The 27,585-nt window shown below is 35.5% G+C and overlaps 2 protein-coding genes across 6 annotated transcripts in view; both read right to left on the reverse strand.

Moving 5' to 3' along the window:
• Window positions 1-284: 284 nt before the first annotated feature.
• On the reverse strand, window positions 285-4,477 carry tdo2b (tryptophan 2,3-dioxygenase b). Its single transcript, XM_051913290.1, has 12 exons — window positions 4,316-4,477; window positions 4,048-4,150; window positions 3,802-3,892; window positions 3,637-3,707; window positions 3,362-3,489; window positions 2,900-3,086; window positions 2,670-2,777; window positions 2,467-2,578; window positions 1,424-1,481; window positions 1,257-1,336; window positions 1,087-1,177; window positions 285-752 (listed from the first exon to the last, which is right to left on the reverse strand). The coding sequence occupies exons 1-12, from the start codon at window positions 4,348-4,350 to the stop codon at window positions 593-595; spliced, it is 1,224 nt and encodes a 407-aa protein (XP_051769250.1). The 5' UTR covers window positions 4,351-4,477; the 3' UTR covers window positions 285-592.
• Window positions 4,478-8,277: 3,800 nt separating this feature from the next.
• The window catches only part of atp13a3 (ATPase 13A3), a 41,294-nt gene continuing 21,986 nt past the window's right edge, over window positions 8,278-27,585 (reverse strand). For 3 of the 5 annotated variants that reach the window (XM_051911964.1, XM_051911966.1, XM_051911965.1), the window contains exons 12-34: window positions 27,332-27,514; window positions 27,040-27,197; window positions 26,631-26,819; window positions 25,634-25,695; window positions 25,373-25,523; window positions 25,140-25,256; window positions 24,459-24,485; window positions 24,223-24,376; window positions 24,000-24,120; window positions 23,735-23,859; window positions 22,359-22,531; window positions 21,616-21,741; window positions 21,444-21,523; window positions 20,933-20,975; window positions 20,707-20,816; window positions 18,421-18,517; window positions 18,182-18,254; window positions 17,043-17,208; window positions 16,703-16,887; window positions 16,529-16,617; window positions 16,008-16,088; window positions 14,246-14,338; window positions 8,278-11,622 (exon numbers count right to left, since the gene is read on the reverse strand). In XM_051911964.1, coding sequence (XP_051767924.1) covers window positions 11,422-11,622; window positions 14,246-14,338; window positions 16,008-16,088; window positions 16,529-16,617; window positions 16,703-16,887; window positions 17,043-17,208; window positions 18,182-18,254; window positions 18,421-18,517; window positions 20,707-20,816; window positions 20,933-20,975; window positions 21,444-21,523; window positions 21,616-21,741; window positions 22,359-22,531; window positions 23,735-23,859; window positions 24,000-24,120; window positions 24,223-24,376; window positions 24,459-24,485; window positions 25,140-25,256; window positions 25,373-25,523; window positions 25,634-25,695; window positions 26,631-26,819; window positions 27,040-27,197; window positions 27,332-27,514 — 2,804 coding nt within the window. In that variant the 3' untranslated portion in view covers window positions 8,278-11,421. The remainder of the gene's footprint in view (window positions 11,623-14,245; window positions 14,339-16,007; window positions 16,089-16,528; window positions 16,618-16,702; window positions 16,888-17,042; window positions 17,209-18,181; window positions 18,255-18,420; window positions 18,518-20,706; window positions 20,817-20,932; window positions 20,976-21,443; window positions 21,524-21,615; window positions 21,742-22,358; window positions 22,532-23,734; window positions 23,860-23,999; window positions 24,121-24,222; window positions 24,377-24,458; window positions 24,486-25,139; window positions 25,257-25,372; window positions 25,524-25,633; window positions 25,696-26,630; window positions 26,820-27,039; window positions 27,198-27,331; window positions 27,515-27,585) is intronic. The other 2 variants (XM_051911967.1, XM_051911968.1) reach the window with 2 other exon arrangements.

Raw genomic sequence — 27,585 nt, forward strand, 5'->3', positions numbered from 1 at the left:
TTATTAAGAAGTCAAGGCGGCCCCCAATTCAAAACATTAGATCGATGTGACCGCGGTCACAAATATTTACCAACAGAACCTGGTGAACTGGGTCAGAGCAAATTCTGGAAATTCTGGAAAGTAGTGATGAAAATTTAGCTAGATTTGCTTATTAATATACAGTATCTTCGCTTTAAAACTATAAACTTCAGGATAAAGTTCTGTATAGTCCAAATGACATTCCATATAACTGTCAGCTTACAAAATACATAACCTATATTTACAAATGATCAGACAAATCAATGTGCATCATTCAAAAATAACTTTTTATTGGTACAAAAGGCTATTTTTTTTACACAAATGTTTAAAATATAAATAGTATATACAAGATTTCTTGATTTTTTTCATATATACACAATTACTTCATCATTAAACTTTTTTTTACATCTATATAATCTGTAAAGAAGCTTCTAGTTCTTCAGTATCTTAGTAAATCACATAGATGAAGCAAAAAGCACAAACTTTGGCTGATCAATACAGAGTACTTGGCATTATTCTTGAGTTCCTGGACATTATTTCATTTCATCAGCATGGACAAACAAGTTTGATCTTTCTAATCTGAATCCTCACTGCTGCATGAATTGTACGAGCTGTCGTAACACTCGGCCATGTAGGGGAACTTATGGACGTTTGGGTTCAGTTTGGGCACCCAAGCACGAGGTACCAGGAATGTCGCCAGGTTGAACAAATCCACAAACACTTTGTAACGGTCACTGAAAGAAGAGAGAATGTGGCATCATTGGTTTATGGCAAACCTTCATATTGTGGTCACTCTTATACACACCTTTCTGAGGTTAAAGTGTTACTGTTTATCACAGATTTTTATCGCCGGGTGAAAATGTGAATAAAAGCCTTTTATCTGCTTCAAACACTTGTAAACCATATCAGTAGAGATAAGTGGATCATAACTTGAAATAATTACGAGTAAATGAGTTGTATGAGTAATATGATGACCAAAACAACTCAAAACCCCACAGGAAGTGACTATTTCACATTGGCACAGAAAAAAAAAAAGCATCTTTCTCTGGTAATTTGTGAGACACACACCTGACAGTGGAGCGCAGGTAATGGTATCCTGAAGATCCACCTGTCCCTGCCTTGCTACCAATCATTCTGTGCACCATACAGACATGGTTATCTGAAGAGAAAGGTTTGTGATGTTAAATGTGGGATATGGCTGTAGATTCCTGAATGAGAGCTCAGAATCAAAGACTTACATCTCCACTTGGTCATAAGCATATCGATCTCCATCAGCGCAGTCAGGAGCTGGAAGGGCACCTGGAAGCGAGGCTCTTCCCTGGAAGGGGAAAAATGAAGTCTTCATTGTATAATGAACAAAAATAATATTTATATGAATATAGTGGATATTGTATGAAATGCATACCTATAGAAATTGATCATTAGAGCTCCCTGAAGGGCCTTGTAAGAAAGTCGACGTTCACCTTTTGGAAAAAGATTCAGATCTGATTGTTTATTATTGTTTGCATGTATTTACCATATTTATGCACTATGGTATTGAAATGGTACTATACAGTGACGGTAGTGTCTAAAACATACCATCATTTTGCCTTTGTATGAGTCCATATTAGGCCCTGTCAAAATGGCACCTGCTTAGTAGCGGTGTTTAGTATTGTTTGTATACTATTTTAGTTTTTATTATTTTAAATTAGCTAATATGTTTATATTTTAATCTCATTTTAATTTTTAGTAGTTTTGCTATGCATTTCTATTCATTTTAATTATTATATATTACTATTTAGGTTTAATTTACTTTTTATTTCAGATTTAGTTTTAGTTTTATTTATTAATTTTTTTTAAATAATAGTAATTTTAACTTAAAATAAATGAAAATTATGAAACTGTTGCTTTGGGAACTAACTGCAGTAAGTTTATGTTTTTCATGTAATATTTATATATTGTTTTATTTTTATTTTATTTCAGATTTATTTTAATTAACAAAAAATGTTTTTAATGGACCTTTATCACGTTTCCGGGGTTCTCAGAGTCATCATAGTTGGGTAAACTTCTATAGTGGTGAATGGGAGAACTCAACAAATATATATATATATATATATATATATATATATAATGATATAGTGTTTTCACGACTTTCCAAAACAGGATAAAAATATACAGAGATTGATTACGTAGGTCAGAAGAGAGAATGATATAAAAGTTGCCATCACTCCCTCAGCCGTTGTATTAGAAACGGTATTGTATTATTTTTTTTGTCATTTACTGCCAAGGTAATATAACACAAAGTATAGCATTATAAATGTGTATTTAAGTTTTTTAAAAATGAAACTATGAAAAACTTTACTTAGATTGTTATTATCATTAACTAAAACTATTAACATGATAATAACCCTATTATTAGTCTACACTACCTTAGCGGTTACCGGCAAAGCATTGTGGACTGGTCCTTACCTTTGCTTAAAAGATGCTCATGGCGTTTTGGGTCAAATAGGGAAGTGAAGACCTCAGACTGTTTGTTTAGATCTTCTAGAAGCTCCTGCTTTACCTCAGAATCTTCCATTTTCTATCAGTCAAAGCAATAAGTTAACCTTCAGCTCAGTAACATAACAAACTGGAAAAAAATCGTTGTGATTAAAAATGAGAGCAGAACGAACTTCCAGTTTGTGCTTCTCCATCTTGAGACCCTCTTCGATGTTGGATTGCAGTTTCCCCCAGAAATTGAATCCATCTCTTTCAAGTCCAGGAGTCCTCTCCAGCCATTGCTACAAAACACATAATAGCAGTAATTATGTAAAAATAGTGCCAAAATGCTAATTTCAGAATATTCTGAATGGGTCTTTGAAAGAGTTGTGTGTCTTCTGAACCTGAAGATGAGAGGTTTTACCTCCACCAGCTGAAGGAGAGAGGGTTCCTGCTCTGAACTCAGCAGCGTCTCACTCTCGTGTCCGTGGAAGTTATCTCTGTAGTGTCGTCGGTTGTAGGGGACTCTCAAATGATCCGCCACACCAATCTTACCCTCCAGAAGACGAAACTGAAGACTCTGGAACCCCGAGGCCGGGGACAGATACTCCCTACAACACGTACACAACAAAGTCTGATTTGTGAATGAATCACTCAAGTGATTCACTGAAAAGATTCAGCTCATTAGATTCACACACAAATTCACTCACAAATTATCTTCAATGATTTCTTTCAAGGACATAAATGTGGATTTTCAATTTCACAACTTTGTTTTTTAGTTTTGCTTTTGAGGCCTGTTGTTCAGGGTTGTTTGAGCTGAGGAAACCCGAGCTCATGAGAAAAATATTTTATGAGGTGGCGATTTTGTATGTTGACTGAGACTTACCTGAAGTCAAAGAAGTCCAAAGCAGTCATGGTCTCCAAGACCGCAAACTGTTCCACCAGCAGTTTGAAGATCATGGTGATCCTCTGGATCCTGCTCACCACCTTCAGCATGTTTCTCTCATCCCGAACCTGTGGACAAAGTCCACATTTTGTCATTTTTAATTTCATCACAAGAATATACATCTAAATAAAGTAAGAATGCTTGCGGTAAAGTCAACAATTCTCTTTAAAGTCACACTTATTTGAGTCAATATTCACTTTGTTAGTTTAACTCACATGGTTTTTAATGAACAGGCCCCGAACTGAATCAAGCTCCCATAATACCTGCTTAAACCACAACTCATATGCTAAAGGAGAAAACAGGATAACACAGTCAGGATTTGTGGAAATGGAACCTTAAACTGTAAAATAATGAGAGCTGAATACATATAAATAGATTACCTTGGTGGGTAACGATGAAGAGATGCTCATCATGGATTTTGTTACCTTTCAGTTGACTCTGCAAAACTTGAGCGCTCAGCACCTTGTCAAGCTAACAGTAAGATTGACACTATTACACTTTAATGCATTTCAGCTTTTCTTGCTGTGATTAAATCATTTGCAGCAAAACAGACTGAAATGTTAGATATGGATAATTAATATTTGGATCAGTACAGATATAAAGGTTGATGACTTTAAGTTAATTACCTGTAGGTATTCTCCATAGACGATTCCTCCTTTAGTGGCTTTGTTGATGCCCTTTTGGGATTCATCCTCTTCCTCTGCCTGACTGGGCTTACTGGTAAACAATCTAAATTTGAGAATAAAATATATATATATTTAAGTTTTTTCAGGTAAAAAAATAAATAAATCAATCAAACATTGCATTTTATTTTGATAATTTATTTCATTTAATTCTGACAGGAAATAAGAACACTTAGTTAAAAACAAATTCTAAAACAATAAAAAAACGCACTGATGCTTTCTTCCCAAATACGGACATCCACTCATGTTTTTCCTCAAAATGTCCGAAAGTAATTGATCTTATCAACGTTTACTGAATGTTATCACAAGGTTCTGGGTGTTTCACAGCAAAGTGAAGCATTTAAAGACTTGCAGTGTCCAATCAAATACTGGATTGCCAAACCCTGCCTATCCAAACAGTTGCACAGGCATGTGAGTCTGTGTGTCTGTGTGTGTGTTTGTGTTTGTGTACAGTTTATAGTGATTGTTTTGGATTTTTTTTTAAATCGATTATTATCAGGGTTATTATAGTTAATTAAAACTACAACCATAAAATATAGTTAGTTAAAAAAAAATGAGAACTGAAATAAAATATAAAATCTCACTTATTTTTATTTCAGCTAGTTGCCAAAGCAACATTTCTCATTTTATTTTAGTTTAACTTGATGCACTAAAATAACTAAAATTAAAACTGAAATAAAAATTTCTAAAAACTATATAGACATTAAAAAAAACTATAATGTCAAAACTACAAAAATTAAAGCTTTAACATGAAAAATATCTAAGAATATATAAGAATATATATATATATATATATATATATATATACACACACACACACACATATAATAATTAATAAACATAATTATGTACTTATAAATGTACTTGCATTTCGATTTTTTTTTTCCCACTTTAGCTTCTACACTAATGGCACCATACGTTTATGGACAGGTAAATATTTAGTCCGTATGGTCTTACTCTCTTAAAATTTAACAGAAACAGCCAATGGCAGCACACGATGGTCAGGGGGCTTATCACAACAAGGTCATGTGGGGTTAACACATTTCAGTGTAGAAACTTATGTGGGGGGAATCAAAACACAAGCACATTTTGAAAATGAGACACGGCATAAAGTCACAAGCACATTATCAAATGAAGAACATTTAGATGTAATTCATTTTCAAGACTGTATTAAATGGTCAAAAGTAACTGGACACCAAATTAAATATTCAACCACATTTGCTTGCGGTGTTTGGGACGGGGTGTCAACTTTTTGGCATCACTGACAGTCGCTTAAAGGCATTTTTATCCGTAATCAAACCTTTCAAGTCACTTAACCTTATTGAGAGAGGTCCTTTTGTACCAAGATTGGCCGTTATATAAGAGATGAATTTTGCAGTCGCATATGTTCTTGTGGAACCAGCATTCTCAAACAGTCACAGAACATCACTTGGAGCCTGACCTAAAAACTAAATCAATATATCAGAGACAGAGCACACAAGCAGTGATGACGTTGGAAATAGAGTTGGCGCTCAAACAAATCAACCTTGACACTGCTCGGGTCACATGGTCTGCCTGACAAAGAGTTAAAGTTTCTACGAACTCTTACACATAAAATGACTCGGACACATGAGGTAGCCAATCACAACGCACCTTTTGGGACCCAGCAGATGAAGAAATATCCCTCTAGCCATGTGACATTATTGTTAAAATTATGTTAGTGTGGTTGAAAACAGTGGAAGATCCTGGTATAGAAGATATTATGTTGGCTTGACAACAGGCAAAGCCTAACAGCTAGCTTAAAACATGCTAGCAACATGCTAATTCATGCTAACATGTTAAAACTTGTTAGCAATGTGGTAAAACATGCAAATTCATGGTAGAAAAGTGCTAAAACATACTAATTCATGCTAGCAATGTGCTAAAAAATGCTAGCAAAGTGTTACATCACAGGTGTCAAACACAAGGCCCGCGGACCGAATACGGCCCACAAAAGTGTCCAATCCGGCCCGGGAGATGATTTGAACAATAATTAAAAAAACAGTTATGCATGGTCCACCGGCCATAAATCCGAACGGTTAATTAGTTTTATTTTGGCCAATTCTGGACTTGCAAACACACTGCTTTGCAATAATTTCCCAAACTGTCGTTTGTGTGGAAATATTACGAAGTCTGTAAACAGGACGTTAACGCAGCCACATGCTGAATACGGACGCAAAGAGAAGAACACAGACGCGCCAGCAGAGCAAATACTGTACCAGGCTCACTGTTTGTGAAATGTAGGAAGAAAAATATAAATATTGAATTGGGTTTTATATTAATGTAACTTAGAAGGGAACTGTCTTCAGAAAAGTTTCGATCTCCATATAAGTAGCCTATTTTATTAGCGCAGTGCAGCGGTAACCAAGGAAACGCTATATCGCTGCTGTTCCACAAGCGCCACCTACTGTTAGAGAGTGAATTTGCATTTTCATTCAGTCCGTCTGCTATTTTTGTTTTGTTCAGGTGTCTTATGTAGTATAATTTCACAAAGCTATAAAGTCAGACCATGCTGTAAATCTTGAAATTATACAATCTAATTTAAATCAAAAACAACTGTTCATGCTCAAAATGCAGTGGGGTGCCTGTATACCAGTGGCTTCACATATTTTTTGTTTAAGGCCAGTTCGGCCGGTTATAGAACAAATAAAAAAATAAATTAAAGAAAATATCGGTATCAACCGGTATCAAATTTGCTCCAAAGGAATTGGAATTGGCCATAAAAAAATCAATAATAAAAAAAATTAAATTAAATATTATTTTAAAAGTCTAATAAAGTCTTTTCACAGTAAAAACAAATGCAGTTTTCAAAGAGCAAATTAATGTGTAGTTTGTATGGTTAATATTAATGTAACTGTCAGCTCACTAAGGTTTAAAAAAAAAAATCGGTCCGCACATGGTTACATTTTTTCCCATCCGGCCCTCAACCTAAAATGAGTTCGACACCCCTGTGTTAAATCATGTTAGCAATGTGTTAAACATGCTAATTCATGTTAATAACGTGTTAAAACATGCTAATTCATGCTAGCAACATGATAAACATGCTAACAACCTGCTAATTCATGCTAGCAACATGCTACAACATGCTAGTAACATTTTTTACTTTCTCTGAGTAGTAGAAGTCTCTGAGTAAAACCTTTAAACTTAAAGCTGTTCAAAGTTATTTTAAACTTTCAGACCTGGCTTTTTCAAGCCAACATCAAAGTTCGTCATCAAACTTTACTCATCTAGTTAAAGGATTCCTCACGATTGTTTCCTTTTCACCATATGTCAGCGGTTTCCAAACAGCTCCCTGTTCTACACTGTCTGTATTATCACCTGCTAAAATCCAACAAATGAATGTCAAGTTAAGTAATTCAGTAAAATCGCAGACACAGAACATCATACTCTAAATGATAGTCACAAGACCAATTAAATGTCACTTTCCATATTAGATTTTGCCAACTCTGCAATTTATTGTACATTTTTGCACTATCGTTCAAAAGATTGGTGTAAGATTTGTTTCTGCCGTTATGTCAGACAAAGCAGTCAAGGGAGTTTAACGTAGATTAACGTCGGTGGACTTGAACTTGAGAAAAGGTGTGTACTGATGTCTTCCTGCGGTTGAAACAACATTCCTTCTGATGTTCATTCATGTTTATTTGATGCTATAAATTAACTATTAGGAAGAGGTGATCGGTTCATGAGCCGCTTGAACTGAGGTTACAGCGATCTGTCACGACGCATTAAAGAGCCACAAAACAGTATTTATTGTTTAAATTTCTTTAAAAACTACAAAATTTGAAAATTGAGACCATTTCATATAAAAAGTAACCTGCTCTGTCTTGTCTGTCGATGCGTTGTTAGTGTCCTCTTTGCCCTGCAATGAATTTTTCACTGCATGAGAATGTGGCGTGAGAGCGGAATGGCTTGTCGTACATAGCAACAGTAACTAAAAGGGGCGGGACTTTGCGAACAGTAAACATTGCTTGTTGCACCCTGGGTATGACATGGTAAAACAAGTAATGACCAATAAAACAATAAGCAATAAAGTCAGCTAAACATCTGGAGAGCTTCCCATACCACATTTTACAGAAACATGCTGATAGCAATGAACAATAAGAATATTCTGTTTTCGCTATTTATTGCAGATCAGTAAGTGGGAGAGAAAAAAGCTAAGGAAAACTTACAATATTTATTAAAGCAAATAAAATAAAAATAAATTACATATATATATATAAAAAAGCGGCAATCACAAATTTACATCTCTACAAAAATAAAACGTGGTGGGACTTATATAATATCTACTGAACATCACCAAGAATACTGACCCACGTGACTTTTCCATATTTATTTAATCAGCATTAATCATTACAAATACACACATTTCCCTGAGGAAATTAACCACTCCAGCTTTAAAATAACCAGTGGCTGAACTTTTGCTCATTTTTGATAACACCTTCGTTCTCACACAAAAATGAATATGACATATGGTACAAAATTAATTAAGCAAAAGGAGTAACAATGTGTATTTAATGACCTCCAGTAATCAAACACTTTTTTTCCTGTGCGTTTGTATCCTAGAGAACTGCAGATATGACATACAGATGACATGAACATGGCCCCAGTTTTGGAAAACTAATTTTTCAGCACATATATGATTGCTATGGAACTTAAAGGGATAGTACACACAAAAATGAAAATTCTGTCATCATTTACTCAACCAAGTTGCTGGTCCCCATTGACTTCCAGAGTATTATGGAAGTCAATAGGGACCAGCAACTCTTCGGTTACCCACATTCTTCAAAATATCTTCTTTTGTGCTCAATAGAACAAAGAAATTCATACATGTTTTGAACAACTTAAGGGTGAGGGGTTTCATTTTTGGGTGAACTATCCCTTTAAAGAGTGACATAACAGATATTTCAGTGTTCATCTGCAGGTGTAAAAGTGAACAAAACCAACAAAAATGTACATAAGGTGCAGGTTTGTTATTGTGAGAGGATTTAATGATATTCTCCGAATAGAGCAACCTACTGCCTCCTAGAGGAAGAGAAACTGATTGCCACACCACACAGTTCAGATCAAGACAAACTAAACAATTTAAATAAACAAAAAAAATAATTACTTCAGCATTAACAATACAAATAATAAAAAAAGAAGAAAGAAAATAATTTAACATTCCCCAATCCCAAAAGCATTCAGCATTGCATTCACATTTAAGAACATACATGTTTAAAAAAAAAAAAAAAAAACAGATCGGCGTGTTTGTTTAACCATCCGGGCTCAGTAGATGGTGCGAGTAGATGCTTTGAAAAGGTTGTTTATAAAAGTAATACATCGTATAATTGTTAGTGTCACCCAGGTCAATAACAGCAAGGTGATCTGTTTTTGCCTCATTCAAGGAATGCCCAGCAAACACGTGTTTATGATATAAACAAACATACAGATGCAACATCGGACAAATACAGCTGAAAAGAACACATTGCAAATATGCCAGATGATCAATACCATTTCAAACATCAAACAGTACCAAAGTATTGCAGAAATGGAGCAATAAAAAGACAGACAAATTTAGCCCTTTTTCAGATTAAACTGAAGAATTAAAAATGCCCCATATACAGCAAAACAAATCAACATGAACTTGAAGACCAAACAATAAATAAATGCAAACATGAAGGAAAACCTGTGATTAGACTGTTTGAACTTCAATGTTTGCACATATCATTCCATCGTATTCAAAGAAGATTTCATTTCAAGGTTCATGTAGAACATGTAGATCTTTAATATTCTATTCTAATGTTCAATTATTAAATGAAGTGCTGTCCAGAAGACATGTGATTGATATTTACTTTTATAATAGTACAATTTTACTATTAATCATTTCCCATTTTTTGATAAAATGGAAAGTTGTCAAAAGTAATCAAAGGCATGAAACTTACCTCAGAATGACTGACCAAAACTCTTCAAAATGCACTATGAATGGCTTGGATTTTTCAGATGAGCAACAATACAAACTGTCAGTGTAAAGAATAAAATAAAGGTGATCACCTGATATTGCTTAGTGGTTCTTTTCAGAAAACACCACATGTAAAATTATATGAAAAACATGGTTTTTTTTTTCTTCAAAAATCAAATACCAAAAAGGCAGTGAGACAAGCCTGCAAGCTGAGGATAGTTGAACTGCACTGTATAAATGATGTAAATAAATCACATCTGGAAGAAGGGGAGAGATCATCTGCAACAGATTTCGAACCTTCATTTAGGATGGAAAATGTTGCTTTGTTTCCTAGATTAGCAGCAAAACCAAAGTCATGCACAAGTAATACTGTTAAATGGCCAATTCTGAGAGATTATTATTATTATTATTATTTATTTATTTTTTTTTAAATCGGCAACCTGCTTTGAATTGGATTGCAAATTGTCCTCACTTTAAAAAAGGACTTTTAAAGCTCTATCATTTGTACTTTTTCCAAATATTTCTCAATGAACACTTAAGCCCCTTTCCTCTTTACTGTTGATGCCGTGCTTTTGATTTGACTTCAGATGCGGTTTTCAGCAAAATTGGTTAAAAGTTTCAGGATGGATCAAATCAAACCAAATCACCAAATACTGCGCCAGGAGAAGTGAACAAACCACAAACGACTTTCACAATGTTTGGCCTTCCACAACTGAATCCCATCTCCATTCTTCCATGGGAAGAGATATGAAAAATAAAGATCAAGTATAATTATATATCTACGTCGATATATTTTTAAAAACGAGCTGGCTGAAAACAACGCTGGATCTTGGATTCTGTGAGCCACTAGAGTTTGGTTTGGTTTGTTCCGCATGCAGCGATGGTTTCCAAAGCGTTAGCATGCAGCCTCTGTAGAGATGATGCACTACAGACTACATTAACAAGACGGCGCTTGAAATCCAGTGAAGAGCCTCCTTGATATCTGTTGGAGAAAAGGTGAAGTTCATGGAGAAGAGCCACATTTGGTAATGAGTTCAATGACTTTGCGGTCTACAATGTCTTAAGGGAACATCGGTGATGTGTTGACAAACCGCACGCCTGTGTGGGCGGGGCTTCCACAGTTCCCAGCCTGTGAACCCCGCCCATTAAAAAAATCATCTTGAGCAGCAGAATCAAAAGAAAAATCAAAGAAGAGAGACAACAAATCCTTGAAATATCTTCGAAGTGTAATTAAAAGCTCTCTCCGTTGCAGGGTTTTGTTTTTGGTGTCTTTTTCGTATCTATTTTAACAAAATCGTTAAATTCAACAGTGTTTAGAGAACTCCCTGGTGGTTTGGACGTGCAATACGGATTGTGAAATGCTAGGAAACAGCCTCGATCTGGTAGGAGCAGTCGTCCAGATGAGGGGCGGGTTTGGCTTCAGTAGTGCTCTTAGGTTTGGGAGGCCAGTCGGGATCTACGCTCAGCTCTTGGGCCAGGTGCATGTACCGAGCCTTGGGCACTTTTCTCCGTCGGTAGCACAGACAGGAGAGGCATTTAGATCCAAACAGGTCTAGTCCTTCCTATAGACACACATATACACATACACATCAGAGAAGAACACAGGGGAGTTTTTTTTTTTATCCTTTTCTTCAAAAGACAGAATTCAAACTTGTAATGGAATCACTGTAAACTACAACAAAATGAAATGAAATATTAGTATTCATCTGCAGAAACAATGTCAGAGCCTTTGGTCTGTCTGTAGAGTATGTCATGCCTCTGAGCACATGCAAGGGTAATATTGACTGTTTATTCTTATCCAAATTAATACCAAAATTCAATGAAATATACATTTTTGCTTTAGCTCAAAAGAATGTTCCGGGTTCAAATCCATGGCATGCTGTCAGTTACCACAGAAAATAACTTTGACTTGTCATCAGTTTTTAAAACAAACATAAATTGTGTGCTTACAATGCAAAATACAAATACAAAATATATGGGGAATGACACTGCATTGTGATAAAGGTTCAGTTTTAAAAGACTGAAAAAGGGAACTAGTCAGACAAAACCACTTACTAACCTAATGTGCGTAAAATGTCAAATTTTTGACTACGTAAAGGCCCACTACTATAAATAATTTTGGCTTGTTTTAACAATCTGAGGGCTTGAAATTATTTTTGGTGATAATCGAAGGCAGGCCACAGATACTGTCAATAGAGCTTCTTTTAAACCCGGAACATTCCTTTAAGGGAATATTCCAGGTTATTTGCAATCTAAAGTCTATTATTATAACATAATGACAAGCTCAAAAAAAAAAAGTCAACCTGGTTACTTTCTCAGTATCAGTGTAATTAACTAAAACCGATTCAATTTTTTGTTTTCAGTAACTGAAATGAAACAGAATAAAAAAAAACAAAAAAAAAAAAACAAATAGTAGATGAAAAACTTAAACTAAAAAGAGTTTAAAACTTAAATTAAACTACTAAAATGACTAAAAAACTGAAATTAGTTAATTCAAACTAAAATTATGACTAAAAAGTACATAATACTAAAACACTAAACATGACCCTGGACCACAAAACCAGTCATAAATCGCACAGGTATATTTGTAGCAATAGCCAACAATACATTGTATGGGTCAAAATTATCGATTTTTCTTTAATGCCAAAAATCATTAGGATATAAAGTAAAGATCATGTTCTATGAAGATATTTTGTAAATTTCCTACCGTAAATATCAAAAATTTATTTTTGTGAGTGGATATGCATTGCTAAGGACTTCATTTGGACAACTTTAAAGGCGATTTTCTCAATATTTTGATTTTTTTGCACCCTCAGATTTCAGATTTTCAAAAAAAAAAAAAAAAAAAAAAAAAAAAAAAAAAAGACCCTCATGACTGGTTTTGTGGTCCAGGGTCACAAATATAATATAATATAATACTAAAATAACACTACTCAGTGTCTGCATGAGGACACCGTACGTGAGTAAATTAGTAACTTGAAGTTCATCCACCTACAAAAATAGTCCCACTTTAAAAGGATGATTTAAGCAAGTATAAATTATTTGTCTGTGATCATCGACAGCAGGCCACAAACTCGTTCTAAACCCTGAACATTCATTTAAAGGAATATTCTGAGCTATTTACACTTTAAAGGGGACCGATTATGCCCCTTTTTAAAAGATGTAATATAAGTCTCAGGTGTCCCCAAAATGAGTCTGAAGTTTCAGCTCAAAATACCCCACAGATCATTTCGCATACCATGTTGTAAATGCCCATTTTTGAGTGGAAGTTAAAAAACATGCTGTTTACGTGCATGTATCTTTAAATGCAAATGAGCTGCTGCTCCCCACCCCCCTTTTTAGAATAGCGCTGTGCCTTTACAGCTCGTGGCTCAGATACTCTGCCAAAAACTAACCACGACATCCTTTCAAAAGTTTGGGATCGTAAGGTTTAACCGTTTTTGCAGTTAAAGTCTCGTACGCTCACTGAGACTGCATTTATTTGATCAAAAATACAGTAAAAACAGTAATATTGTGAAAAATTGTGAAAGAACTGTTTTCTATTTTATTTTAAAATGTAATTTATTCCTGTGGTGACAAGGCTGAATTTAATTTCTTTCAAACAAACAAAAACATACTGACCTCAAACTTTTGAACAATAGCGTAGTTTAAAAAAGTAAACTGGTTGCTTTACAACAAGGACTGGTAACCATAAGTAGAAAAATTGTCCCGATTTCAAAAATGCTTTCCACAGACATTAAGTTGCAAACAACCCAGAATATTCCTTTAACCAAACCAGATGCTTTATAAACACACAAAACACAATGTATCAGAACTTTAGTGCAAGTTTTAGATGTTAAACATTGCTCTGTTTGGCACATACCTGCAGCGTCATTCCAAACACGGAGTTTAATACGCATAGCATAGCTACAGAAGGAGCATTAAAGGAAAATGGGGAGGAAGAGGAGTGGGGTGGGGTAATCGTAAGCCCCTGGAGAATGACAAAACAAGAGTCCCCACAGGGGGCACTAGAGAGCGTTCAGAAAAATCATGTTGGCGCATGCAAGGCCAAACGTTAAAACAGGGTGCTGGGTGAGAGAGGGGGAGAGAGAGAGAAGAAGGAGGAAGGAGAGGGGGAAAAGAGTGGGAGTGGACACCAGGAAGTGAAAAGGCAACGGTGAACAGAAGTGTCAGATTTTTCCCAACCTGTGGTGTCGGGCCTGCAGGGGAGACGCCATAGCTTCCCTGCTTGTCTCTGCTGAACACATGCTTCCAAAAGATGACATCAAGCACGACGGTCTAAAGAATATCGCAGTAGGGCGGAAAGAATGAAGAGAGCTACGGATCACATGGCTAGCAAAAGATTTATGGTCATCAATTGTTTCTGCTTTTTCTTTGTCAAGAGCAAAACTAAATACATTTCTTCTTGAAAGGGCAGTGATTTTTTTTTTCTGGATTGTGTTAGTTAAAAAGAAATAGAGGGATGCAAGAGAATTATGTTATTCTGCCCTAAAAATAATTTCATTGGCAATGAACATACAGTGAGATCACAGGATCGGGTCCCACTGATTAGCTGCTGCAGTCTAGTATTCTACTGATTAAAAGGTGAGAGAGAACGGCTGAGAAGGGGTGTGAACTGTAGTCCGCACCAGGAAGTCGGCGGGATCTAGAGGCGAAGCAAACAGCCGCTATGCCACTACGATGATTGCTGGCATTTCTTAATTAGTGTGAGGAGTTTGCCCAAAGAGGACAAGAGTAATTTGACCTTTTCTTTGGGATTCAGAGGCAGAAGGAGCTGCTGATGGAATCAGACACACTGTACAATTCATGGCTGAGCTGGATATGTAGGTCAAAATTTAACTGCTGTTTCCTTATCCTGTGAATCAGCCTCAGCAGAGCAGATGGAATTTACTTTTGTATAGGGATGGGAATCGCAAGGAATTTCAGCTCCTTCCATTCTTTAAAGATTCTTTTAGTGTGTTTCAGGATTAACTACTGATCCTAATACTTTTATACAGTATTTTTTGTATATAATATAATATATAATATAGTGCTGTCAAACGATCAATCACTATTAATCACATCCAAAATAAAATGTTTACATAATGTGTACTGTGTATATTTATGTATATATAAATACACACACATGCATGTATATATTTAACAAAAAATATATTATAATATATAAAATATAAATATATATAAATATTACACACATATATACATGTACATATTTCTTAAATATATACATGTGTATATTTATATATACATAATAAATATACACAGTACACACAAATATTATGTAAGCACAAACTTAAAAACTTTAAAATAATTAAAATTAATAAAATAAATAACAGTTGCTTACTACAACAAAAATCAGTTTTTCAGATGTTAAAGGGATAGTTCATTTTTGGGTGAACTATCACTTTAATTCAGTAATCGCTTCAAATACTTTAGTGATCAAGCCATTTTAGGCAGATGAGTTTGAAGCTCTTTTGGCTCAAGTGTTCTCTAATTTTTAAAGAGTCATTTGTTTTGACTATAGAACATGAATAATTATTATATATATATATATATATATATATATATAAAAACTTGTGTTTAAAGAACCAGCTCTTGATTCCCAACCCTATTTTTGTGTTGTTGTATAAGTACAAGTGCACAAGTGTATAAGCTATCAAGTACAATTGAGGGTTTTAATTGGGTTACAGCAAGAGCAGTGTGTTATTGACCCTGGCTGAAGGGTCCACTACATCTGACAGTCACATCCTATAAGAAAACGTATCATCCATAATATAGTACTGTACTTCCCCAAATACTGTATATATGAACTAGCAATAGAACTACATAATGATTTAATTCCCCCAACATTGATTTTAACAAAAATGACCAGATTGAAATGCAATTCATAAGTGAATATCCACAACAAATAATGTGGCAGATGTAAGAGTCTGATGTTCCCACTTACCTCGACGAACACACACACTAAAGTGTTGCCCAATACAATAAGCACCATAGCCACACGCCAGCTCAAAGGAACACACACGAGCTGAGAAAAACAGAGACAATGTAACGGAACTTCTTAAAACATGTAGTACAATAAGTAAGATTTTTGTTTTGTTTTTTTGAAAAAGGTGAATATAGTACAAAGGTGCATTCAATTGATCCAATGTAACAGTTAAGACATATAATGTTGCAAATTATTTCCATTTCAACTAAATGCGTGGTTTTCACAAAAACAGCACAACTGTCTTCAACATTGATTATAATAAGAAATATTTCCTGAGCAGCAAATCAGCATATTAGAATGATTTCTAAAGGATCATGTGACACTAAAGACTGGAGTAATGATGCTGAAAATTCAGCTTTAAAAAAAAAAAAACACATTTTAAAACATATTAAAATAATTATTAATAAATAATAAAGTGATAATTATTCAAACAATAGGAGATATATTATCTAAAGGAATCAACCAAGAAACAACTATACCTCCAAAAATTTATAGATTCCAGAGACTGGGACAAACATGATGAAAAACAGGAAAACGGTGAGAATTAAAGCGGAAAGAACAAACGGCCCTGAAAGAAACAAAAACAAACACCCAGAAACAGTCAATGAACAGTAAATGAGAATTAGATAAAGTTGAAAAAGCTTCATCCTTACAGTTCTTGTAGCTGGGCTGGCGGAAAGGTTTTCCTTTGGAGAAAACAACGGCAACAATGAGGTACTGAAAAGAGGAGACGAAGAAGAGTGTGGTATTCACATCAATCATGATTTTTTCTTCTTCTTCTTCTTCTTTGGTCTCTGTGGAGTTGTCCAGGTGATGGGGAACAGAGCAGTTGTAGAAACTGTAAATTACAGAACAAGCAAATGAAAAACAATTAACTAGAGCTGCAGTAAGATTATTAGATCGTTTTTAATGCAACTAAGATTAGAAAAAATGTCTTGCAGTACCACTAATGACCTGCAGGGGTCTGCATTGTACACAGTGCACCATACTCACTCTGGCTTGGAGTACCAGTCGAAGTTTTGGATCAAGAGAAAGGCCATGATCTGGAAACCCAGGCAAATGAGAATCTGGGTCAGAACTGAGAAGAGGAGAGGACCTGAGACGAGACCGGAGGGAGGTCTTCGGGGGACGAGCTCCTTCCATGCGGAGTTCAAACTCACTAGAGAGAAATTACAGCAAAAAAAAAAAAAATCAATAATGTACTTACAATCAGTGGTGGACAGCAACAAAGTAGTTTTACTTAGTTACAGTACTTAAGTACATTTTTCAAGTATCTATACTTTATCAGAGTATTTTTCTGTTGGGAAACTTACTTTTTCCAAAGCATAATATCATACTTTTACTCCACTACATTTAAAAAAAACATAGTTCCTCATTTATTTTGAACTGAAGAAATCACCACGAAAGAGACGTTTTTTTCCAATTAACCTGAGGTTTAACATTAAGGTTGAACCACTGTAGTCACATGGACTATTTTAACGATGTCTTTACTACCTTTCTGGGCCTTGAAATTGTTTATGACATTGCTGTCTATAGGGAGGTCAGAAACCTCTCGGATTTCATCAAAAATATCTTAATTTGTGTTCTGAAGATGAACAAAGGTCTTATAGGTTTGGAGCAATATGAGGGTGAGTAATTAATGACAGAAGTTTCATTTTTGGATGAACTAACCATTTAAGTACTTGATTTGTGTACTTCATCCACCACTGCTTACAATTTATTAATAATGTACCTTAACTACCATGAGCTCAAACTCTTAAAGTTAAATCTAAATGCTTATTGACAACATGAAATCAGACTGGCTATTTACTCTATAATCTATTTCTCTGATCTTATAATGCAATGTAATCACAATGGATACTATACAGAACAGACCTATTTTATTTCCTACTTAATATTCTGTGTGCCTCTACTATTTCACATTTGGTTAGTTAAATTCAATGAGAAATGCATTGTGGAGGTTGAAAGGTTCAAACCCGATTATCAGAATCCACTAATCTGCAATACAGAGACTAGTTTGCCTTATTGCATAATTCATAAAAACTGAAAAGATCGAACAGACTAATAAAACAGGCACTGCTGAGCTAAATTTGAGCTGAACAAGAAAGACATTACAGATGATCATTACTCACTGGTGAAGACAATTAGAAGAATGATGGCTATGTCGATGAAGAGAAACTGGAAGTCGCCCAGGTTACTGCCAATCTGAAATGCATTATTAATGGATCAGGGTTGTATCGCAATCTCAATCGCAATCTCAGCGAGAATCTCCAGTCACTCACAAACACAATCTGTCTTCAAGCACAGAAAACCAAGTAAGATGTATAACAACAACAGTTCAGTGAATTGAAATCATGACAGGAGAACTTACGGAGTAAAGAAGGGCGACACTGAGGCACTGAATAATACTGTACAGAGCCATGAACTTAAACACACAGAAGGAGGTGATGAGAGCCGCTCGTCCCTCCCTGTGGAGAAACAACACGTGTGAGACTCGTTTGTCATTGGGAAAAACTGTCTACAATATTGAAGGCCAAAACAGGCACCCTCATCAACTCCAACTGATTCATTTTCAAACCATTTCATTTTGAGGCACATCAGCATCATTAAGACCAACACAGCATCATAAGCAGTTTCCAAAGAAACTAAGAAACCAAGCCATCAACAAAATGTCCCATTTCCCATTGTGGTTTATTAAAGGTTCAGTAAGTGATTTCTGAGAAACGCTGTTGAAAATTGGTTGTTGAAACAACCAAACAAACAATTTTGTGAACATTTGCTAGATTGTCTTTTCTGTGTGCATAGACCTGGTTGTGTAAATAGGAGAAAATCTACCAATCCACTGACCACTAAAACACACCTTTAGCCAATCAGCAGTAGGAGGCGTATCCGCTCATGATGGGGGTCATTATGGCTGAGATATTACCAAAGAGGAAAAGCTCAGAAGAATATTATTGGAAAAAGAAGGGTTAGGATCAGGCAAGAGCTAGGACCCGTGTTAATATTAGAAACCTTTCGAGCGCTGGAGAGATGTTCGAGAACCTCTGAGGTTGCTTTGTTTCTGCTCGATATGTGAGTAGCGTTGGTTTTTTGCTGTTTCACAGAATCCATTTATGCTGTTGTATGCCGTTTTTGTTGAATCACAGCTGATTCATCCATATTTGCGAGAGCTGTCTGATGCGCCAGCTGTTAGCCGTTGCCTGTGTCGCATAGTGGGTTCATTATTTTGGGGGCGAAGCAATAAAGGGAGGGGTGTGTTTCATTTGGATAGGGGTGTGTTTGTTTGGGTGTTGATTTCAAATATTAACAGCGTTTCTCAGAAATCGCTTACTTTGTGATTTGTGATAAAAATTGCGATTGTGATTAAAAATGATTAAAAAAAAATATCCAGGTTTGCCGTGCTTGTTTGTAGGTCAGCACAATTTAGCCCAAAAATGTTAAATAATAATAATTATTATTTGAATAGTTTTATAACTGAACAAAAATAGTAAACAATAAGAAATATTATCATTGTAATAATAATAATAATAATAATAATAATAATATTATTATAATCATTTTATTTTACAATACAACAGTAAAATTACAATGCAAATATTTATGGCTGTCTTAAATTTCAGGAGGTCTATAAAACTTTTCTTTTGTTGACAACAGCTGCGTTATAAGCGCTTCAAGTTCTCATTACATATTGTAAGTGACCCAAACTCAGACCACATGCATAGATAAAGGGTTAGTCCACCCAAAAATGAAATTTCTGTTATTAAATACTCACCCTCATGTCGTTCCAAACCCGTAACAAATTAAAAAGTATTCTTGTCGCTTCATAACATTAAAGGGATAGTTCACCCCAAAAATGAAAATTCTGTCATCATTCACTCCCCCTCAAATTGTTCCAAACCTGTATAAATTTCTTTGTTCTGCTGAACACAAAAGATGATATTTGTAAGAATGTTTGTGACCAAGCAGATCTCGCCCCCCCACTGACTAACATAGTAGGAAAACAAAATACTATGGTAGTCAATGGGGGGGCAAGATCTGCTTGGTTACAAACATTCTTCTAAATATCTTCTTTTGTGTTCAGCAGAACAAAGAAATTTACACAGGTTTGGAACAACTTGAGGGTGAGTAAATGATGACAGAATTTTCATTTTTGGGTGAACTATCCCTTTAAGGTTGAACCACTGTAGTCACATGGACTATTTTAACGATGACTTTCTTTCTGGGCCTTGAAATTTGTTATGACATTGCTGTGTATATGGAGATCAGAAACCTCTCACATTTGTTTTCCGAAGATGAATAAAGGTCTTACAGGTGTGAGAAATTAATGACAGAATTTTCATTTTTGGGTGAACTAACCCTTTAAGTTTGTGTGGAGCAGCATTTATTGCAAATTCATATTTATTTATCGTTATTTATTAATCCAAGGCGTAAATGCCTGTGTAAATGCGAAACATCATGCATTTTTGGGTTTTTGAGCCCAGAAGCCAAATTTTTGCAGTTTAAACATATGTTGTTTTTGGACTGGAGATGTTTTGAGTTCTGAAACTTACAGCGTCTTGTAGAACAATGTACTATGTTTCAAAAGATACTGAAAGTTTTGATTTCTCATTATAGGACTGCTTTAAAACAGAGCCGTGCTGTGGTGCAGTTAGGACACCTGATCAGATTGGGCACGCAGGTGATGCTGGGAGTTGTGGAGGTGAAGGGAGACGCCACTGAAGCCTCCAGCTCCGACAGGGAGATCCCAGCATGAGCTCTCTTCAGTGCCTGAGCAAGAAACAGACAGACGTTATCAGCTACACGACACTTTCAGAACCTATGACAGGTGTAAAGGACACATTACCACTGAAACGGTTTGACAACAGATTTTCGAAGTCACTCACCCCACAGTCATTTGCTCCATCTCCACACATACCTACAAAATAGCTGCAGCACAGAGTAGAAAAAAAAGTTAGTAAGATTTTAAATTGTACAATTTAAAATCAAGTTTTTCTATATCAATATATATTTTAAAATGTAATTTATTCCTGTGATGGCAAAGCTAAATTTTCATCATCATTACTCGTCTTCAGTGTCACATTATACTTTAGAAATCATTCTAATATTATGATTTCCTATTTTTTGTTAATCACCATTATAAAAAAAAAAAAATCACAGTTTTTCATGATTGTCAGAACCTTGCATTCAGGTCAGTCGCACGAAAGTTGGAGGACGAGTTACACTTAACTTATTGGATGGGGGTTTGTGCAAATTACATCTAATTAGATACAAATAGTTAATGAGCCATCATGGTGTGTGTGTGTGTGTGTGTGTGTGTGTGTGTGTGTGTGTGTGTGTGTGTGTGTGTGTGTGTGTGTGTGTGTGTGTGTTTGTGTGTGTGTGTTTAATACTCACTCTACACTTTCCAATGTTTCAACAAGCTGAGTTTTCTGGTCAGGCGCCATCCTTGCATATACTGTTCCATGAAGCACCATCTACAGCAACAATAAAAACACCATATATATCATATATAATATGATACACATGTACAAATATGGTATAAAAAAGACATCTGCTTTCAGCCAACCTTCTGTAGCAGGTCCTGGAAATGCTCAATAATTACAGCAAAAGACTTTCCACTCATGGCAAAGTGATACTGTTCCTGAGGTCTCGTCTCAGAATGCCCATCTTCCATAATAATCTCCATCTCCTGCTGTCAGAAAACACAAATACAGAGAGATACTGAAGCTAAAGCTTTTTGCTTTATCAATAACATTTGAGGTCTTAAAGTCACCATTAAAACAGAACACACAAATTCTCTTTTTTTAATGGAATATTGCGGCATTTATCACAAATAATTAATCTGTGCAAGTGATTTTCTCTTTTTTTTTAACTCATGTGCCCTTGTGATATTCAATTAAAATCACTTCCCCTCCCTCTTGCAGCGACAATCTCTTCTCTTCGCTGATGATGTGCTTATTGGTGTGAGGGCGGGGCAACCTGTCATTCACATGACATCACAGCAATAGCAAACCACAATGATCCAATCAATTCCTGATGGACAAATCAAGTCACAACCTAAATTTTTGTCTTGTTTGAGAAGTCGTTTCATTCGCACAATAGGGAAGAAAAGACTTCCGTTTCATAATTAAAGTTTTTTAATGTATACTGTACAGCCTTGAGTCTTTTCATTGTAAGTGTCCTACTGTAAAAGTGATTTTGCTAAAGAACAAGTTGAAATTATTTATAAATAATGCTGTTGATAAAGCTTCACATGTAACATTCCTGTAACAGCAGTGACAGGTTCTGCCCAGGAGATGGCGCACTGACCTCTAGTTTGGTGGGCTTGTTCGAGTGTTTGCTGGGTTTGTCGGCATAGTGCCAGTTGATCTTGGCAGCCTGGCCGTCTTTAGGGGGCAGAGCGTCGGCAATAATGACTCGGTCTTGCGGCTGAATCATGCCGCAGTCTCGTGCCACAGAGATGGCCGTCAGCATGTTGTCACCTGCAGGAGAGAGGAAAAGGCGAAGAAAATAAGAAATAAACCCTTACTAACACCAATACACTTTGATAGAGCCATTTTTAAATCCCATTCTTTTAGACCTTGGTACACATCCAATACACTGGTATAATGGTGCTTTTTTGTTAGTGAACAGATGATGGCTGGTATCTGGCAATGACCGAATGTTCCTCATGATTGTAAGAGTGGGTCATGTACAAACTCAATCTGCTTACGTTCACAATGCTGCATTCAGCCTCGTCTGAACTTTGGAGCACTTGGCTGGTAATCTGGAGAGCTGAGAACCTTATTAGATTCCAGGAATACCTAATGAATTAAGCTTCAAAGCTCCCAGACTCCTGTCTGTCTGCCTGTGGCTGGTCACTCTAAACGCCCTACCATCTTCAAACAACATGGGCATATTCCACTCTTGATATGCTAATCAAGTAAACTAACACAAATAAGGTAAGCAGTAAGTAACTGAACCAGGTTTGTTGGACCTAAACTGAAAATACTCTGTCAGAAAGTCCCCAAGCACAACTGCGACAAAACATTTATGATATCTAGCTTCATGGGCAGCACATGACGTACATTACTGTTCAAAAGTTTGGGGTCAGTAAGATTTTATTTTTTTAAATAAAGTACTTTTATTAAGAAAGATTGCATTAAATTGATCAAAAGTAAAGTAAAGACATTTATAATGTTCCAAAAGATTTCTATTTGAAATAAATGCTGTTCTTTTGAATTCTTTAAAGAATCCTGAGAAGAAAAAAAAAGCAGCACAACTGTTTTCATCATTGATAATAATAAGAAATGTTTCTTGAGCAGCAGATCAGCATATTAGAATGATTTCTGAAGGAACATGTGACACTGAAGACTGGAATAATGATGCTGAAAAGTCAGCTTTGCCATCCAAGGAATAATACATTTTAAAATATATTAAAATAAAAAACAATTATTTTAAATTGAAACAATATTTTACAATATTACAATATTTTTACTGTATTTCTGATCAAATAAATGCAGCCTTAGTGAGCATAAGAGACTTTTCAAAAATCTCACTGACCCCAAACTTTTTAATAACTATGTTCTACAATTTAAAATGACCCTTTGAAAAGAATATTCAGGAACTGTATTAAACTCCCAGGTTTTCTGACCTGACACAGATGCAAGCTAGGAAAAATAACCAGCAGAACATGTCATGTTTACCTGTGACCATAACTGTGCGTATGTTGGCACGTCGTAGATCTTCCAGCACCCCTGGAGTTTCTGTTTTCAGCTTGTTCTGCATGATAATCAAACCCAGAAATTCCATATTTTTCTCTATTTGATCCCTGTAGAAGAGAAAACAAATACAATGTGACAAACATATAGTGGCACAATGATAAAAGTCAATGCATAACAATTTTATAAAAAAAACAACAAAAAAAAACCCTTAGTTTTGATTGCCAGTAAAGAGTTTAATGAACTTTACCTGTTAATGTTCTGCACTTTGTGAAATGTAAGTTTGGATTCTAGCCGTCTGTGTGCCAGCGCGATGACCCGGAAGCCCTGTTTGGTGTAGTCCTCCAAAACCTCTGCAAAATCCTCTGGTACTGTGGTGTGTTGTAAGAAAAAAAAAAAAAATAGCAACTTCAATCCAATGTTGATTTGAAATTCAAAAAAATATGATAATATTGGACGAATCTTCCACTGACCTGACTCTTTCTTACACAGGCTAGCCACAACCTCTGGTGCTCCTTTCAGATAGGCGTCCATGCGCCTCTCTCCAATCTGACGAACGACCACGCTCATTCTTTGCAGGGTGGAGGAGAAGGAGAACTGCCGCACAATACCGATCATATAGGACGCCTGCACGAGAAACAACAGAAAGCATGTACACACCCATATACGTCCATAATGAAATTCATAAAATAATAGCCATTGCACATACCGAGAGCTCATCGAGTTCTGACAGTTCCTGAAAGGAAACCACAAGAGATTAGTACAATGTAATACAAACTTCATATCCAGAAGTGATGCTGCCCTCACGTGCAATCGGAAGTTTCATAAACAAGAGTTTCCTAGTCAAAAATTGCACATGAACGCCCTTTCTGACATTTTTGGAGCACTAGATTGTCCTGTTTTGTTGTTGTCGGTATGCCGGAGCATGAGTTCTTAAAACTCTGCCCTCTTCTGGAAAGGGGGCCGGGATCAACAGCTCATTTGCATTTAAAGGGTCACACTCAAAAATGGCGCGTTTTTGCTCACACCCAAATAGTGCTAATTTTAACATGCTATAATAAATTATCTGTGGAGTATTTTGAGCTAAAACTTCACATACACGCTCTAGGGACACCAGAGACGTATTTTACATCTTGTAAAAAGGGGCATAATAGGTCCGAAAAATAGGTCAAAAAAAGATGTCTCTCAAATAAATGCTGTTCTTTTGAATTAAAAAAAAAAAAATCAAGGTTTCAACAAAAATATTAAGCATGACAACCATTTTCAACATTAAAAAAATATTAATAATAACAATTTCTGAAGGATCATGTGACACTGAAGACTTGAGTAATGACTGCCAAAAATTCAGCTTTGCCATCACAAGAAATAAATGACATTTTAAAATGCTCACCATGTCCTGTTCAGGTGATATCACTGGTGGCGGAAGAAGCTGATTTGGCGGTTTTACATAAGTGAGTTCAATGCGGTCGTGTTGAGCCGTCTCCTCTTCTGTGGCTTCCACCAAGGTCTGAAGACCATAGATAGACAGAGTGACACCAAAAAAAAATTAAAAACAAGTACAACTTGTTCCAAAACTCGAACAAGGACATTACAAACTGTTCTCCTGTCTCAGCAGACACCGACCCAGCCTGTGGCCTCGAACATCTTGAGGTCCAGCGGATCTCCAGAGAGCTGACCCTCAATCTTAGTGAGGGAGTGACAGGTGGCCATGCAGGAGACAAACTTGGTTGTTACTAAGCTCTTATCATCTGCTTTTTCTTCTGAATGGTGGAATCTAGGGAAGAAAGATTCTTCAGTCAGAAAGACAATTAAAGTCTCCTCCATGCTAATTTAAAAACAGCTGAGTAAGTAGGTAGGTAGGTAAATAAATAAATATGGTCATACCTGCCATCTTCTGCTCGTTGAATTCCCCACATGTCCAGACCATCTTCTGTGAGGGTGCCTGTCTGAAATTGTACAGAATAATGAAATATTTAAAATGACTAAAAAAAGCAAGCCTTAATTGTTTTATTTTGCATTATAATAACATTAATTATTTATTAATTTATTAAATCTTAGTTAATTTCAACATTTACTAATACATTATTAAAATCAAGAGTTGTATTTGTTAACATTAGTTAATGCACTGTAAACTAACATAAAAATACAACTGTTCATATTATTCATAACTAATGTTAACAAAGATGAATAAATAGTGTAACAAATGTATTGCTCAATGTTAGTTAATACATTAACTAATGTTAACAAATGAGACCTTATTGCAAATTGTTTAGTTTAATTTAATAAACAATTTTTGCATTATTATTATTAGTAATAGTAATTAATTATTATTAGTAGTAAAGTTAATTATAATTACTATTATTAACATTGTTAATAATGATAAAACAGTTTAATACATTTTATTTTATTATTATTATTATTGTTATCATTATTATTATTAGTAGTAGTAGTAATTAGTAGTAAGTAGTAGTAATATAAATTAGTGTAAGTTTATTAAATAATGAATGTTATAATTTAATAGTAAATGTTAATAAATAAACAAATAAAATGTAACTAATTTATATAATATAATAATAAATCTAATGCTAAATATTAAATAATTATTAGATAAATATTAAGTATAAAAATAATTATTTGTGAAATAAATAATTAAACTGAGTATTTTATTCATTTTTAAGTAATACATAATTTATTATTATACACTGAGGTGTTAAAATGTCACCCCAATTTACCTGAATTAACCCTAGTTTTATGAAAAATAACCAGATAGTGTGTGCTAAAGCAAAGTTGTTTTTAAAAGTCACCCTGAATATCTGACTTTTATTTAATTTACGTCTAATTCAGGTTACAAGACAAAAGGACTTCAGTTTTCCATATTTACCTTGTCAAAGCACACCAGGTTCAGCTGCCCACAGATGTTAATTCTTTGTGGGCTGATGGAGAATATCCCCACTTTCTTGAGACGCCGCTGAGCATAGACGATGCCCGCTGTCATGGCTGCCGGCAGCGCAGGGGGCACCGTGATGGTAATAATGTCCAGAGACTTGACTATGATATCTTTTACTGGTTCCTGCAGAGTACACATCATAACGGTGAGGTGCACGTTTTCCACACTATTTTATTAGTTACTAGATTAATTCATTGGTCAACATGTACCTAGCATTTAAAATTCTGCTCAAAGCTACATCCTATTTACACAAATTCTGTTATATATCCTACATCTAAGAGGGACTGACATCACAACAAAAATGCTGCTGCTCCTTTTAAAGACAGTAAAGATGGATAAAAACCTGATTTATGATTTTCATGATTAAAGAATAGAGAAAGACGATGCTGGCAACAGCCACCAGGCACAGCAGGAACAGGTAGGCGTCCCGGTACAGCTTAAAGTCTGTGGGTTTGGGGTACAGGATAGACCGGATGAGCTGCCCTTTAGCTGTGCTGAAACCTAGAAAAGAAAAATAAGAAACAGTATTTTAAGGCATCAGATAAGCAGCACAATTAGGCTGTCTACTAAGGTAACAACTTTAAGGCAGCATCAGACATATCCCACAATGCATTACAGTAGTTCTGGTTTCTAACCTGTCCGGACCACCACAGCTTTAACCATTTCTCCCGTGTAGTAGCGGGTCTGTATGACGTTTGTGCCACAAAAGAGCGTATGTCTTTTGTGTTCCTCCGTGCTGTAGATCATGTCACCATCCACGCCCTTCTTGTCCCGCTGAGGGTTCGGAAGGTCTGTCTTGGTGACCGGAACACTCTCACCTAACGGCAGGAAATGAGAGAGGAGAACATAGAAATATCTGTGAGACATATTTTTCTTTATTTTACTCACA

This window comes from Ctenopharyngodon idella, chromosome 11 (genome assembly GCF_019924925.1).
Source record: "Ctenopharyngodon idella isolate HZGC_01 chromosome 11, HZGC01, whole genome shotgun sequence".
NCBI lineage: Eukaryota > Metazoa > Chordata > Actinopteri > Cypriniformes > Xenocyprididae > Ctenopharyngodon > Ctenopharyngodon idella.

Bases quoted from the DNA above. Each gene is read 5' to 3' on its own strand.
- tdo2b (XM_051913290.1), bottom strand. From the start codon at position 4,350: ATGAGTGGATGTCCGTATTTGGGAAGAAAGCATCA. The intron at 3,893-4,047 runs GTAATTAACTTA...TCTTACTGTTAG, and splicing joins TCTATGGAGAATACCTACAG to CTTGACAAGGTGCTGAGCGC. The intron at 3,490-3,636 runs GTGAGTTAAACT...CTTTGTCCACAG, and splicing joins GCCTGTTCATTAAAAACCAT to GTTCGGGATGAGAGAAACAT.